The sequence below is a fragment of the Anabrus simplex genome, chromosome 12 (assembly GCF_040414725.1).
Source record: "Anabrus simplex isolate iqAnaSimp1 chromosome 12, ASM4041472v1, whole genome shotgun sequence".
NCBI classification, from domain to species: Eukaryota; Metazoa; Arthropoda; class Insecta; order Orthoptera; family Tettigoniidae; genus Anabrus; species Anabrus simplex.
In genome coordinates, this window is record NC_090276.1 from 77,046,934 (window position 1) to 77,063,963 (window position 17,030).

Here is a 17,030-nt window from a genome sequence, read left to right on the forward strand (position 1 = left end):
TTCTGGAAGTAATTGGTCACATGTAAAATGAAATGCTGAACATCTACTAGGATAAACATAAGGAGTTCTTTATCCTACGGAGCTCGATAGCTGCAGTTGCTTAAGTGCGGCCAGTGTCCAGTATTCGGGAGATAGTGGGTTCGAACCCCACTGTCGGCAGACCTGAAGATGGTTTTCCGTGGTTTCCCATTTTCACACCAGGCATATGCTGCGGCTGTACCTTAATTAAGGCCACGGTCATTTCCTTCCCACTCCTAGCCCCTTCCTCTCCCATCCTCACCATAAGACCTATCTGTGTCAGTGCGACGTAGAGCAACTTGTCTTTATCCTAGTGTGTGTTGCTTTGTTCACACTATCTCAAGGAATGCACGTTGTATAGTCTTTTCTTTTCAGCTGTCAAAGTTAAGTATAGGGTCTTTATTTCATAAATGTGCTGGAGCCTCTTTGACACTACTTAACATCAAATAATGCTCATAGAGAGCCGTTTTGGGGGAAACTAAGAGACTAAAATTACCTGGCATTAAAAATAACAGCTCTCAAACAAGTTTGTAAACAGATTTTCATGTGTGGTGATTGTCAGTATACTGTTACACTTTCAGTATCCCCTAAAAATCAAGGCTACTTGCATCTGATGAGGGTACCATATAGCACCTACCTCCTGTATTTCTGTGTTATGTTGTTTGGCTTTATTTATACATGATTGAAACTGCATGGCATGTCAAAGTTTGTCAAGTGAAAAGTGATTGATATTAAAGCAGCCGTTTCCTGTGTCTCCTTGCAGATGATGAAGGCATTGCGGAGTCTGGGATGTGACAAGCATCGACCGTGGAGGCGACGACGTAGCGAGTGAGCCCACCATCACCTTCCGTGTTTTTGCCTCAAATTAATAAGCCACCACCGTGGTTCACGCTAATCGCGGTGTTCAAAACGAAGCATTTGAACTGAATGTATGACCATAACACTCTTTATTTTAATGTTCATGACATTGCCAATTGAGTTGCATTTTGGTGAGTTTTAAAACCTCTCCTCCTTAGTTTTATTAATACTGAAGTATGTACATATGTATAGAGTAGTGTTAAATAGCTGTGATATTAGTGCAGCTGATGTCGAGAAATAAGTTGGGCTTCTATTTTCATCATGTTACTTGTCACGGCAGCTGTCAAGAACATACTGAATGAACTTGGAAAAGTAGTCTCTTTTTTCCCCTACACTACAGTGGTTATTGTTACTGTTCTAACAAACTCGTACCAAGATTCTTAACGGGTGTGCCGCGAACCTTCCTAGCCTATGTGATGTTGATATTTTTAAAATGGATATGGTTTTGGACCAGAGGATCTATTTAGAATTAGCATGAACAGTTTTCTGAAATAACGATAACTCTGGCATCATCTATGAATGCTAGGACAGGAAGAACATATCCGTGCTTATATGTTTTCCATGTAGCGGAGGAACTTGGTTAATTTCTTTTTTAATATTAAAGGAACAAGAGAAAAATATGCAAGTGCTTTAACATACTTGTTGCCTTATGCCTTTCAGTAAAGATCAAAGTTTTTAATGGGAAACTTGAACTTTTCTTATGTACTGAAAAGGTCAGTTCATGGTCAGATTGAAGACGCGCAGAAATGTGTCTTGTTTCTTTCTGTATTGCTTTCAGGACTCTGATTTACATTTTAAAAATTAGTACAGTGAGGTATATAACCCGTCAAGCTAGGACATGCATAAAATGGCGTTGGGTTTGCTAATCTGCAGTCAGTTGATTGCACATGACCTATTATCCTGCTACATTGTTGCCAACTAGTAAGTGTGCTGCAGGAACTCGCTACAAAGGAAAAATAAAAGATTGAGAAGCATTGATTTATATGTTGTGAGAAGTGAACATTAGACTGGAAGGTGTGTCGGCCACAATTTTCACTTGGTTCTTTGTTGGTTGCAGCTTGAATCTCGTTGCCTTGTGTATCGGTTACGATAGAACAACTGGTCTTCAGTAGCTCGGTGCGGTGCATGATAATAGCCCAAATTATTTCTGAACTTGCCACTCAAGAATCTCGTCTGTGAAGATGTGTCCTCTCTACTCATTTTCCTAATGTTCAATGAAGAGCATTCCCATTCCCACATCCTATAACGTATAGTGCAGCTCCTATCTTCAGATTTATTGAAAAATGAAATGTACACTTTATAGGCAAGAAATTTTTTAGAAAAGAGAGAAGAGAGAGAATTTTGTGTGTGTCAGAAATTAACTGCATATTTAGTGCAATGACATTATTATTATTATTATTATTATTATTATTATTATTATTATTATTATTATTATTATTATTATTATTATTATTATTATTATTATTATTATTATTATAGCACTGATTTACTTTTTTAGTTATGCAGCTATTTATCTTAGGCAAACGAACTTACAGTTTCATGTGGTATTCTAATGATTGGGTGTGACCTTCCGTTTTTAAAATCTGTCTTGCATTGATTAGGTACCGTTACCTGTGTGAAAAGTTGTCAGTAACGCAGTGAACTACTGACATTGAACTAAAACTTTCTTTTACACTTTGATCCTGGCAGAATATAACATAAGATGTCTTCGCACAGTCAATTTCACTTGTCCATTGGTATCCTAGAACAGACTACATAGCATGTTCATATTTTCTGCTCTTTGTTTTTGGAATAATAAGATCTGTCATACCATCAGGTCCTTCCTGATTTTGAGAATAAGGAGAGTAAGACTGAAGTCATTAATCAGATCACTAGTTACTTTGTGTCAAATGTGTTCTTCCAGACTAACCACTAAACAAAACGGTGACTATATTTTCAAGATTTGGCTAAGATCAGAATAGAGCAGGGTGTTACCAGTTGGACACTTGAACACCATAGAAAATTTATATTTCAGATTTTGTGTTAGCCGGGCTGAGTGGCTCAGACGGTTGAGGCACTGGCTTTCTGACCCCAACTTGGCAGGCTCAGTCCGGTGGTATTTGAAGGTGCTCAAATAGTTCAGCCTTGTGTCGGTAGATTTGCTGGCACGTAAAAGAACTCCTGCGGGACTAAATTCCAGCACCTCGGCGTCTCCGAAAACCGTAAAAGTAGTTAGTGGGACGTAAAACAAATAACATTATTATTATTATTATTATTATTATTATTATTATTATTATTATTATTATTATTATTATTATTATTATTATTATTATTATTATTATTATCATCATTTTGTGTTACTGTCTTACGTTTTACCAGACTGTAAGAGTGCAAGTAAGGAATGTTGATTCGTTACATCATTTTTAAATTGCATGGGAAAGTACAAATATATAATAAGAAAATAGTTTGGAATTTGCTCACCAGTGGAAAGTGGCCTGCTTCACTGGAATCTTGACGCTTAATTATACCCTTCACCTTTTCGTTTTGATCTTACAACAATGAGCTGTTCCACCTTAAACTGGCAACATAGAAATATAAAGAAAAGCACACTGACAAAGTAAGAAATACAAAATAATGTGCTTTACAAAGCCAAAAAGAGTCAAGATGACAGAAAAAGGCCATTGAATATTGTCCCAGGCAGAAAATTAGAACATAGGTAGTTCTTCTGAGGATCGAAGTGCAATAACCTGCTAGTGAAGCATGTCAAGATGACAGCTCAATGATACTAGCAAATTTCAAAAATCTATTTAGTATTTGGCTACTTCAAATGGTTTGTCACATCCCTTTTAGCTTATTAGGTTTAACATTTCTTAGCTGTGATTAATTAGATCTGTTTAAGTGGATACTTAATAACCATTGTTAGTTTCACACAGTGGCCATATCGGGGTATAGTGTCGTTGCTTAAGACATTATCGATGACTTCCATAATTTATAATCAACTGTAACAGTATGCATTGAGAGTTTCTTAAATCACCACTGGTGGAGCCATTGTGTGGTTGTCCATCATAGGTATTATCTGTAACTCCATTTCTTTTACTAATGTAAACACAGATTAGAAGTGTTTGTTCTGTGTCATGTTTATTCTTTCTTTATCTCTCTCTCTCTCTCTCCATTATTTTAATGTTCCATACTCCTTTCTTGCTATATTTCTCTTATTTTCACTGACCAACCTTCAAGTACAAACTTAGTTTAAGGAGAGAGAAACCTCTTATAAATCTTCTTAATGCAACATTTTTGTGAGAGGAAGAAAAAGGGAACTTTGTTACAAACCTCTTTGGGGCCAACAGAACAACTTCAAACTGGCTTACCAGTACTTATTTGTCTCCCTTGTGACAGAACCAATGTGGGAGAGATGTTAGTATTATAATTTTGTGAACAGTATTCTATCTTAAATATGATTCCTTTCAAGTTCAACATAGGTTATTGCTGTAAGTTGATGTTCCTATCAACAGTTGGAGAATTATACAGGCTTGCAAAGTAGTCATTTTGCAGTCCCAGGAAAAATACCATGAGAACTATATATTATAGCTACTTCAGTTGAAGACGAATCTACTAACTGAGCTTGTAAGAAATTATGATTTTTGCATTCCTGTAAGAATTACTGTATTCACAAAATTCCAGTTGTTAAGTCTTTCTCAAACTTAAATATACTGAAAAGGTTACTGTTAAGAATAACTCCTCTTGGTTTGCAAACCAAAGTCTTTGATTCAACATAATGCAGAATCTCAATTTCTTACCAAAAGGATGAAAACTATAGAGTTACTTGAATGTTTAGATGACTTTAGCCTCTACTGTTGGATAGGAATAAGTCCATTCTCAGTCTCGCAGCAAAAATGACTTTCTAAAATGTAATTAACTCTTACGAGTGTTAAATGTTCATTGACAAGGCTAGAAATATATGTCTGTAACCAAACATCATAAATTGTGCAACATTTTCCATATAACTCACACCAGCGCCACTGCCATTGGCTGAAATGTATAAAATATGGCATCACTCCCAGATAGATGGCATTACCAACTGCATCACCATAAACGTTTGATTGTCTGGATGCAGCACTTGCCGGGGAGGCTCCTTATTACACATCCCTGATGTTTTAGACGAATAGAGCCAACTCTGTGCAGATCATTGGAGATATTTTGTCAACATTCAGTATCGTAACCATAGCAATAAAATAACATTGAAATGTTTGAAACTCGTCAGTGGGGCAGAGAATGGACTTGTTCCATTGGATACATTATGAGAAGGCAGTCTCTGCTCGAGGACTATTTCCCCCTAGTCTTGACAAGTTTTTTAAAATAAGAGATTTGACTGTTGTGTATTTTATTACTCGATGATCTGTGCAAGTTGTGCTGACTCATAGTACTATGTCCCTGAATTTTGTCTTGAGAAACAATGACAAATTTCCTAATAATATGATGACATATTTGAAGAGATAATCACTGTCTTCCAAGTACTTTGTCTTTTCCCTGATGTACTCCCTACTTCCCGATGATTGTGGTGGTGCCATGTATGATGTGAATCAAGCAAGAGGAGAAATAGTATAAATTTGCAAGTATTATTTCATGGGATTAGATATATTTAAGAAAGAATTGCAATGTATTTCATCTATGCCCTGCTGCTGCTCGAGAGTGCTTCTGGATCATTTAAAGTAAAAACTTCATAATTGATCCGTATTGAACTGACAATAAAAAGAGAGAGGTTCCACCTCTTACTACTTCATGGCAAGCTAAACAAGGTGAGCCTCATAGTACTACTTATCTTACCATTTTCCCTGTTTTTACTTTTATTTCTAACTTATTTTCCTTTTTCTATAGATCTTGTAAATCCATATCAATACAATATACTCCAGGAGTTTTTATATATATCACTAGAAGTACCAAAAACAACAACATGTTATTCGTTACCTAGCAACAATTGTAAATTATTATATTATTATTAAGAAAAGAGCGCACAAATGTGCATAACATTAGTATACACTGATCAAATAGGTACAAAATACATTATTCTTTCCTGTATTCCTTTAGAGTTTTGTGTCTCTGTGTACAAATTGTAAAATGATAATGCTCACACACTTTGTTGCATAGTTTGCATAAGCAGTCTTCATCTGGGTCATGGAAGTATGTTTTCATGCACAATTTATGATGAAATCCATGTACAGATAGTCTAGTGATGGCACTTCGCAAAACCTGGTTTGGTCCACTCCCTTCGGTCTAGCATGGCTTCTGTTGTGAAAAATCCCGGCCATATTTCTTCTTGTTTTTGTTTTCTTTTGATAAGGACTTCTGCTTGTGGTGCAGATGGTAGCTGTAGGATGTACCTCATATCTTCTATGAAAAAGCGTTCTTTTGCAAGCATATACGCTAGTCTTGACGGCGCTGTATTCTTTTCAGGAATCTGGCTTTATTCTTTCTAGGGTTTCTAAGTCGGTCATAGTAAGGTGGTCCCAGATGAGATGAATACCATAGGTGAGAGCAGGGAGAATTTTGCTGCGGAAGAGAAGCATTGCTGTTTCTAGCGAGATCATGTTGGGGTTTTCTATGTCGTAGATCCCTCGTATGGCTGCTGCTGTTCTTTCTCTTATGTGTATTCTGTAAGAGGTACCATTAGATTGAAGAGTGATGCCGAGGTATCGGAAATTGCCTACTCTTTTCAAGGCCTGTCCTGAAATTATGCTGCATCCTTTAAGATCCTTTTTTAACCTCAAGATCTAATATACTGACTTCAAAGCTTGCAGCAAGAGTGCTCAAGAACGTCACACTGCTTATGTTCTCTACAAAGAATTATCTTCATGGAAAAGTGTTACATTTCACTTGGTCTTTTAACACTCACAGCAAACTACATGAATTTCAATTGTTCACTTTTTCATGTAAGTGTTATATGTGTTACAGTTAATGTGTGTGTGTGGTTCTTTTGTGTGTGTGTGTGTGTGTGTTGATAATTCTATACTTCTTGCCATGTTTTTTCTATCGGCTGATGATGACATAAATGTGTCGAAACCGGTCCCAAACCAAATTAAACATGTTGTGACATAAATTTGTGCAATCATTGTATTGAATAGGTGGAACCTCTCTCTTTTTAACATTGTAGTGCTTATGCAGACGAAGGATGCGTATGAGTGAAAACTGTGTCTTAGGTGATAGAAAGAGGTGTAACTTATGAATTACATAAGCTCATAATGATGATCATTTCTTACTGCAAACTGTAATCTTGTCCATGTCATTATTAGAACTTTGCTTCTCTCTAACTGTTTGTCATCTGGAGCAGACAAGACGTGCGCTCTTCTTGAAACCCCTAATTATTACGATCTTCAGTTCTCTTCTGATAAGAGGTCCATTTTCTCTCATGTGACATATGAAAGAGTTGTGTTACGGGAATTCAGAATTATGAATTTCCATAGTACTCGGTCTTAATGCCTAAACATCTTTCTCCTTTTAAATTATAAACCTGTGAGAGTAAATTCATCACCTCTCCAAAATATTGATTAGCAATTCCTTGTTGTAAGTTAATTCCTAATTCCCAGGAATAGCTTGCATTGTCAGACACATCTTCATACTCTAAGTGGAAAATATTTTCTGCTACTTTTTGGTCACCATTTCATCTTATCCAGGGGTGCAAGGTTCCTCTCCATTTTACTGATTTTTCTACCATATTTTGGTCTTCCTTCACCTTATGTTCAAAATATACCGGTGGCACAGTTCCCAAGATGGTGGATTTGATCTTAGCTGAGGTTAGTGGCATCTGAGGATATTCCACATCATTACTTACTGGGACATACACTCTGGCAACAGCAAGTGAAGGGGTGTCAAAGAATTAATAGTATTATTTTCCAATTTTCTAAGTCTTTCTGTCTGCAGTTGCTTAAGTGCGGCCAGTATCCAGTATTCGGGAGATAGTAGGTTCGAACCCCACTGTCGGCAGCCCTGAAAATGGTTTTCCGTGGTTTCCCATTTTCACGCCAGGCAAATGCTGGGGCTGTACCTTAACTAAGGCCACGGCCGCTTCCTTCCCACTCCTAGCCCTTTCCTGTCGCATCATCGCCGTAAGACCTATCTGTAACAATTAAAATTGAAATAATTGATAAGGAGATTCCACCTATTCAATACCAAAGAATAAGAAATGTGAATTACATTCTCATTTAATAATAATTAGAAATGGTACCGGTTTCGACCCTAGTCCAGGTCATCATCAGCCGATTAAGAAATGGAAAACAATGCATAGGATCAGTAGAAGAAGCAATATGAAAAGTTGCTTCAATGAATCTGCTAGTCTTCAACTCCTACACGAATATGGACCTTCGTATGTGTTCGATTGTGATGTGACTTTATGCCTGACAGTGTTTAAGTAACTGGCTTTGAACAGTTCTCCGCTATTCTTAATCATTGTACGACTTTGCCTAGTGCTGCGTGTGCCTTGCTGCCGCTAAGAGAATTGCGCACTGTTTTTCTTTTGAATGACTTGTATTTTACTTCTTCTAAGTTTTACAGTGTCTACCCCCGTTCATTTCCTTTTCATTTTGCCTCTTCTACTGATCCTATGCATTGTTTTCCATTTCTTAATCGGCTGATGATGACCTGGACTAGGGTCGAAACCGGTACCATTTCTAATTATTATTATTAAATGAGAATGTAATTCACTACATTTCTTATTTTTTGGTATTGAATAGGTGGAATCTCCTTATCAATTATTTCAATTTTAATTGTGATATTCTTCAATACGGAACAATGAAATTTTAAACTTTAAATACACCTATCTGTGTCGGTGTGACGTAAAACAACTAGAAAAAAAAAAAGTATTTCTGTATGTTACAGTCTCCTTGCTTTCTGTAACATACATCAAAAGAAATTTCATTTCTGCTCCCAAAATTCTATTTCAAGAAACATGTCTTATCTACATTTTCACAGTATGATTACAGTCTTCACTGGAATCACGATGTTCTTTAGAAAAATTGCACTCTGTTATTTCCATATCAAGTTCTCCATAATTTATATGTTTCACCATTTTTTTTTCTCTCTGTATTGTTTCTCATACTTCCTGTTTACCCCCCATTACTCTGTTTTTTTCCTTCCCTCAAATCACTATGTTATGTACTATCCGCAAAACTTTTCGCGACACTTCCTTTTACTGACTGAGGGGCAAGAAGGGAGCTTCAACGGTTCTGGTAGAACTGCCAACTGAATTGAACTGTAATTGGAATTGAATCAATAATATGAACGACATAATTTTTCTGTGCCTTTATTATCTAAACCCCACAACTGTGTTGCACACACGCATATATCATGTCTCGTTGCGACTTTTTTTCATAGTTATCCACACTAATATCAATTATAATAAAATGGTTTAGACTGGCCTCCCTATTTTCAACAAGGCTGATTCACTAGGATTAGAGGTAGAAACTTTTTTAATCCTCCTAATCGTGGAAACAGATTTTCTTGTATATGCAGCAGTTTGTTCAGTCTACTTACTGAGAGGGAAGAGAGCAGTCTACTACTTGGATTTTCCTCAACAGTTCACTCTTTGCCCATATTTCTTTGCTTTACTGAATATATTAAAGATAGAAATCAAAGTTTTGTGATAATATCACCAGTTGTCTCGCAGCAATCCGTATCTCAAAGATAACCGAGGTCTACCGATTCAGCACTAAGGAGCCGAAGCTGACTAAAAGTTTTGCAGATAGTATGTTATAACCTCGGGAGTTCCATGCGGAAATTTCCCATTACTTTCCTCATTGAGCCAGAAGGTGCTGTTACCGACAGAAACTCGTCTCAGAGACTGTCACTTTCATATATTTGTCCAAGAATGAGACTCAGAGCAATTATGTTCTAGGCCTGATCAGATGACATAGCACACTAAATCACTATATCATCTGCAAGCAACATTCGTGTACCTTCAAGACCATGTGATATCCGTGGACAGTTTCAAACCTTCCTAATGTTATTGGTTTTATGTCCCACGAACTACTTTCATTAGAGATTTTGGAGATGCCATGGTGCTGGAATTTTATTTCTCAGGAGTTTTTTTATGTGCCAGTAAATCTACAGACACAAGGCTGGCATATTTAAGCATCTTCAAATACCACCAGACTCAGCCATGATTGATCTCACCAACATGGCCTCAAAGAGGCAGTGCTTCTACCGTGTGAGCCACTCGGCTCAGCACAAACGATCCGTTTGTGAATCCTAAAATCATTATTTAACACTTCAGTAAATCCTCCAAGAAGTTGATGGCAGAACTACACTATCATTCACTCACAGTAGACTTAAGTCTTCCGGTAATTCCAGCGTGTTCTCTGCAAACTTTCAACTTAACATTTAACCTTGTATTAATAGTTTGTGGCAAATTCCTTACTTCCTTTGTTGCCATCTCTGTGTAAAAAAAAGTTTTCTTTTCCCTGTTAGCTACAGCTTATAAACTTCCAATCCCTGATCACAAGACATGTTGAGGGCATTGTGGAAATCATCATCTTCGCATTTGTGCCACATTGGTTGGGGGTTCGCTGCTCAGCCCATAGATTTTGATTTGGTTCTGTCCATTGCACAGTCAGTGAATGTCTTCTTGTATCCGATCGAGTCAATATTTCTTGTGTTGACTCTGAGATTGTTTTCCAGATGAGGTGAGATGAAGTACAGTCTTCACGACAGATTTTTCCTTATGGCATAATATGTGGGCATTTCAACTGGCCATAGGCTTTCTGTATTTTGTCCATAATCGAAGGGGCATCCATGATTTTACGGATCGTAACATTTTTAACGTGGCCCAGTGACCAGCGCCGGTCGGACAACAATGTTGTAGAAGTTGGAGATCAGGTGAGTGAGCATCTGGTAATCACAGAAAACTTTAAAACTTGATTCAGGCTACATTAACTCGAGCACGAGCACCTAGCAGCGCTACTTCTTTGGTCTACTTTGTCATCTATCTCCAAACAGCTGTAACTATGCTTTAAGAGGTCAGAACAGATCAAAACACTAAGACAGCGTAAAGCTTATGGCAGGTCAATTTGTCATATGTCCTTGAAGTTCACCCAAAATACTGCAGTGACTGATCCAGACTGAGGCATTATTCATGGCACCAGATTGTGGCTATAGAAAAGTGTGTATGTGTAAATATTATTTGTTAAGGAACTGTGTGTGTTATTGAAGGGAATCATGATATGAACAAAGCTTGTTGTGTGTTGGATATTTTAAATATTGACAACAAAAGAAAAGAAACCTTTTTATGTGTGTTACTTTGGTCAGTCTAGTTGTAATATCAACTCTGAGTGCTGGCACTCACCACTTTTATAAGATAAAGAATGTTTATCGGTATTTTGATATAAATATTACTGTAATGTTACTTTAAAAAGAATTCTGATATTAATGTGTACAGAGTTCTATCAAAGGTGTTAGTGTCCAACTAATGTAAGAATCACCTGGCACTTATATGTTAGAACACATGTGAAAGTGAAGTTCTAACCAGCCATTACCATCCAGCCTCTTGTTGAAAAATACAGTAACGAAATCAAAAGTGATTTTTAAGCAATATACAGTGTGCCAGGAAAGTTTCACTACAGTAGTTCTGTGTTGGAAGCACAAACTCGCGCTTGTAACAAATGGCTAAATTATCTTGGTCCTATGATTTGCGTTCATGATATAGCAACTCTCACAGATTTTTTGCTAATGTAATGGTATTTTCTTAAAGAGAAAATCTGTGAGTTTTGCTAGTTTACCTAGCCAGGCATGTGAAACAATATCTCTTCCAAAAAGAATGTTGCCTTTAAAACTTCAAGACAACCATCAAAGGGTAGAGAAAGGTCCACCTATTCAATACCATTAGATTAATGTTGCTATATTAGGTCATCTTCAGCCAAGATCAAAATTGGAAATGACATGCATATATATGAACAGCAATAAAATATTACAATTGGTGTGTCTTAATATGTATAACATAATATTGAGAACACTGTCCAAACTGATGTTGTTATACACAAGTCTGAAATCCAGTAGGGTAATGGTATCTTCTCTTCAATGGTAAGTAAAGTCTTAATCTAAAACAGTGTGGATGAAAAGTACACACTGTTTTAAATTGTTGTTACTGGTGGTGTTGAACTGTGCCACTGTCTTTTTTAATAAACAAGTATTCTTGAGTCTTGAATTGATCTTGGAACTGACAATTCATCGTTTGTGGACGTTATGGACTCATTTGATTCACAAATGGAATATACGATTGACAGTTTATAAAACGTAGTTTACGTTCGCTGGGCATGAACATCAACACCAGACTGATTGCCAGAACATTCACTTCACAATGAATTCTAAGAAAGATAATTTCATTAGATGGAAAGGCCACTTAACCAAGTTGAGAATGTCCTGTTTAACTCTATATAAACTGTCACTCGTATATTCTATTTGTGAATCAAATGAGTCCATAACGTCCACAAACGATGAATTGTCAGTTCCAAGATCAATTCAAGACTCAAGAATACTTGTTTATTAAAAAGACAGTGGCACAGTTCAACACCACCAGTAACAACCACTTTAATGTGTAGTCTGACTTTTCATCCACACTGTTTTAGATTAAGACTTTACTTACCAATGAAGAGAAGATACCATTACCCTACTGGATTTCAGACTTGTGTATAACAACATCAGTTTGGACAGTGTTCTCAATATTATGTTATACATATTGAGACATACCAATTGTAATATTTTATTGCTGTTCATATATATGCATGTCATTTCCAATTTTGATCTTGGCTGAAGATGACCTAATATAGCAACATTAATCTAATGGTATTGAATAGGTGGACCTTTTTCTACCCTTTCAATTGTCAATATGGACCATAATGAAATTTATAACTTAAAACTTCAAGGCAATGTTAATTTATGGATCTCTAGAAACATTCACAATTCACCTTTTTGCATGATCAGTTTGTTTTAATTCTTGAACCATGGTACATAGTAGGAATACTATTTACCGTAAGTTCTTTCCTTCCGATCTTATTTGCTATCCACATGGAGATTCTGGACTGTGATGCTATTTGCACGTTGATTTTGTAGGACTCTGCAACATATCAGATTTGATCAAGTCTTCCATCTTTAAACCCTTACTTAGTTGCGCACAGTCTTTTACCAGGTTTAGTATCATATGATCTTAAAAACCACGTATGAAATATACACTTCCTTCTCAAAACAAAACTTTACCAAACATAAATCAGCAGGCATGATTAATACAATCAATACAAATGATTAAATATACTTTGACTCTGTTTGAACGACCCACCAAATATATTCCTTTATTCACATATCCAGTTCCCATGGTTGAATCCCATATTCATGTTGCTGTTGTATTCCTTCAGCCATCCTGCGGTGTAGGGGTAACGTCTTCCTCTCACCTGTGCAGGCCTCTAGTTCGATTCCAAGCCAGATAAGGGATTTTTAACAGAATCTGAGGGCTTGTTCGAGATCCACTCAACCTATGAAATTACAGTCAAGGAGATATCTGATAATGAGATGGTGGCCTCGGTCTAGAGAGCCAAGAAAAATGGCCGAGAGGACTCGCCACGCTGACCACTCATCGCCTCTTAATCTGCTACCTTTACAGCTGAGCAACAGTCATTTGGTAGGCCTTCTTAGTCTTGAAATATAAAAGTTGTGCTAATTGGTCTTACTTATCTGTCAGAAGTGCACACTTTACAGTAGTAGTGTAGTTGTATGTTTCTTGCAAATGTACAGTTCATGTATGTAGCACTCACCTTGCTATTCTGCTGCCAGGTATAGAAACTGCATCTTCCAGGTGCACCTGTGGCTTTGTCAGGAATGGCAGCAAGCAGCAGAGAACAGAGAACTGTAGCTCTGGGATTTGAACATTAGGCATTAGGAAATGTACAGTCTGGGAGATCTAAAGAGACCAGAATCACACTCCGTAATTGCAACAATAATAGCAGAAATTTCATCAGCCGCAGTACTACAAAGGGCACTAGGAAAGTTTTGCAATGTGAGTAAATGCTTTAGACTTTTTCAAAATAATTTCCACCACACTCTATACACTTCTCCATATGTCGAAACCAGTCACTGAACTAACTTTTCCACTTTTCCTCGGTCACATTTTCACACTCTTGATCCTATCCTGCCAGAAGCTCCTCGTCGGATACAAAACGCCGCCCTTTCAGCTTCATCTTCACTTCTGGGAAGAGTGCGAAGTCACATGGGGCAAGATCAGGACTGTATGGAGGGTGATCAAGCACAGTCAATCCTGATCTGGCAAGAAAATCCATTGTTACACTAGCACGATGTGCTGGAGCATTGTCGTGAAGCAAGAGCAAAGTGTTGAGCCGTGACCTTGGACGGAGCTGCTTGAGAGCCTTGATGACCTGAGGCAGACAAGCCTCACTGTACCACTTCGCAGTAACTGTCCTTTGTGTTTCTAGCACAACCCGAGTCAGGATGCCCCGTTTAGTGAAGAATACTGCAATCTTCCTTTTCTTCACTGACCTTTTCGCACAGTCACAGAAGTAACCTTATCTTCAAACACCCACACCTTGTTCTGGGATTTTGTTGGGACATCGTAATAATAAAGCCAAGTTTCGTCACCTGTAACGATGCTATTTACGTTATGCGAAGTCCCATTTTCAAACTGTTTTAGCATTTCACTCGATGTGCCCTTTGTTCCTCTGAAAGTGAATGGGGCACCCAAAGGGAACAAACCTTTCTAACATGGAGATGGTAGTGTAGAACTGAATGAATAGCTGGTGCAGGGATTTGGAAGGTCTCTTCTACCTGCCAATATGTCAAGCGCCTCTCTTGCTGCAACATTTTCCTCACAGCTTCAATGTTTTCCTCAGTCACTGATTCAGACGGTCGCCCAGAATGAGAATAGTCTTCAACCCCAAAATTTCCCCTCTGGAACTCTTTGTACCAGCGGAAAATTGTTGTCCAATGTGGACAGTCTTACCCCAGCACAGGAGTCATTTCCTCCAGGCACTGGTTAACAGTTAATCCACAAGCAAAATTGTAGCGGATAATTGCACGATATTCACTTTTAGACCACACCGACATCTTAACTTGCTTTCAATCCCACTGCTTGGTAACAAGTGGTTTGAAGGTCATGCCTTGCTGTCTTTTAGACCAGTTTTCACCTCTCTTTTCATCCCTCACCATAACAGGGGTGTTCAACCAACAGTTTTTGTGTATTGCAAAACTTTCCTAGTGCCCTTTGTACAATATTTATACAAAAACATTCTCTAATTGAAAAGTAACCACGCCAAGTCATCAGCAATGAGTGTAGGGAAAGGTACACGGTATGGCGGTTATCTCTGTTACCTGCAAAGCTCACGAGAAGCAAAATATAACATACAAGAGTCTAACGACTGTGCACGACTGATTAAGGGTTAAAATCATAGGCATACCACTTCTTGGTATGACATGAACTGAATTTATGTATTAAATCGCGTACAGTATTCTGTTTCAGAATTACGAAAAAAGCATACAAAATTTTAGGTCCACATTTTTCATAAACTGATCAATGTAGCTAAATAAAGTTCCATCAGAAGTACTCTCTCTCCGGTAGTGAACATTATCAACAACATATTTTTGTCTAAACACATCCACTTTGCCTTTGCCATTCAAAGCCATGCCGGGCTCCTGCTGCGAACCTGGTGCTTTCTGTAACAACAGAACATTGCAGAGAAATTTCCCTGGCACATTGCATTGCCTCACTGGCTCACTAGTGTGCTAATGGAGTAATGTGACATGTACACCCTTGGTCTAGAGTCTCTTACACTTGCTCATTCTACAGAGTCTGAACTGTTTGTGTAACAAAGTGTATCTTGTAAACCATGAAACTGTTGCAACATGAGACTTTTTTAAAATTCATGTCTTGATTTTTATTTACCTGCCCCACTGTTCAAACCAACGAGCTAGAGTGGCTAGCTGTCTGGAGCATGTGTGTCAAATTCATCGTTGATATAGTTTGGCTTATTTATTGTAGCGTGAATATGCCTACATTCTGCTTTTGTTCGAGCATCACACACTATCTTATTTCAGGTAAGTTAATTTCTTTTCTATTTTAGTATAAGGCTATGTATACTGAAAGATCATCTTAATTTTTGCCACTGTAAAGCCCAAATTCTCTTCACAGGTTCTCATTAAGACAAATAGCTGATTAGACAGTGGGTGAATAACATGAAGAGAGACGAGTGCTATCCCAAGTAGCAAAATACTCTGTTCAGAACATTTGAAGAGCACTACATGTGTGTCCAACCCTTGTCCCGTGTCTCTACGGGGTTGGGTATTTAGTTAGCTACCCAACGCATTTCCAATAATCTACAATTGCCCTTCTCATCCATACATAATCTGGAAGGAAACAGGAAATAATGCCAATGCAGAGCAATTCAAATTAGCATACAGGACAGATTAAACCCATCGACAGGAAGTGATGCTTCTCTTATCTATGTACTACGGTTCCTTCTGATGACAGCGCTTCTACTGATCATGATTGCTGTGGATGTTGTTGAGTAAATAGCAGGAGGTGAGATGGGAAAAAAATTAAAAGCTGGGGTTCTGCTCAGCATTCCGAAGAGTAAAAAGAACTTACTGTCTAGAAAGATATAAAATACAGTTTCTTTATCCAGCTCATGATGTGAAATTGTCACATGGCTGAGAAACTGTTGAGAAAAAAGTCACGGTCGCTAAGACGTTACATAAACTTTATGTAAAGTTCTCACGTCAGTTGGAGGGCAGTAGTGTTACTGTTACCGAGTTCAGTGAGGAAACCATTCTGCCAGCATGACAAAACTTCTCTTAAAGCAGTTAGACTGCAATGCAAGAACAGAAAGGATGTAAAACAAAAGCTAAAGGTTTTGAATTTTAACAACACACGCTAGCTTCTTAAATTTTATCTGTAAGCCATGTCGTGCCTTAGCTTCATTTTGACTGATGGTCTCTAGCGAGACCGAAACTAGTCTTATCAAATATATGTAACTTTTTTAAGCTTTGTTTTACATTATATTGCTTTTCAATAAGGAATAACGTGAAATTTACCTACGAGAAGTGAAAGGAGTAACCATATGGCAAATGTACACAAAATTAAGACTTTTCATGGGACAGTGAGTCAGAGCTAGAAAATAGTATCGGTTCATGTG

The 17,030-nt window shown here is 37.6% G+C and overlaps 1 protein-coding gene across 1 annotated transcript in view; it reads left to right on the plus strand.

Moving 5' to 3' along the window:
* Ptp10D (Protein tyrosine phosphatase 10D) overlaps positions 1-15,762 on the plus strand; it is a 398,723-nt gene extending 382,961 nt beyond the window's left edge. The window contains exon 29 of the mRNA XM_067156405.2: positions 782-15,762. Coding sequence (XP_067012506.2) covers positions 782-813 — 32 coding nt within the window. The 3' untranslated portion in view covers positions 814-15,762. The remainder of the gene's footprint in view (positions 1-781) is intronic.
* The last annotated feature ends 1,268 nt before the right edge of the window (positions 15,763-17,030 follow it).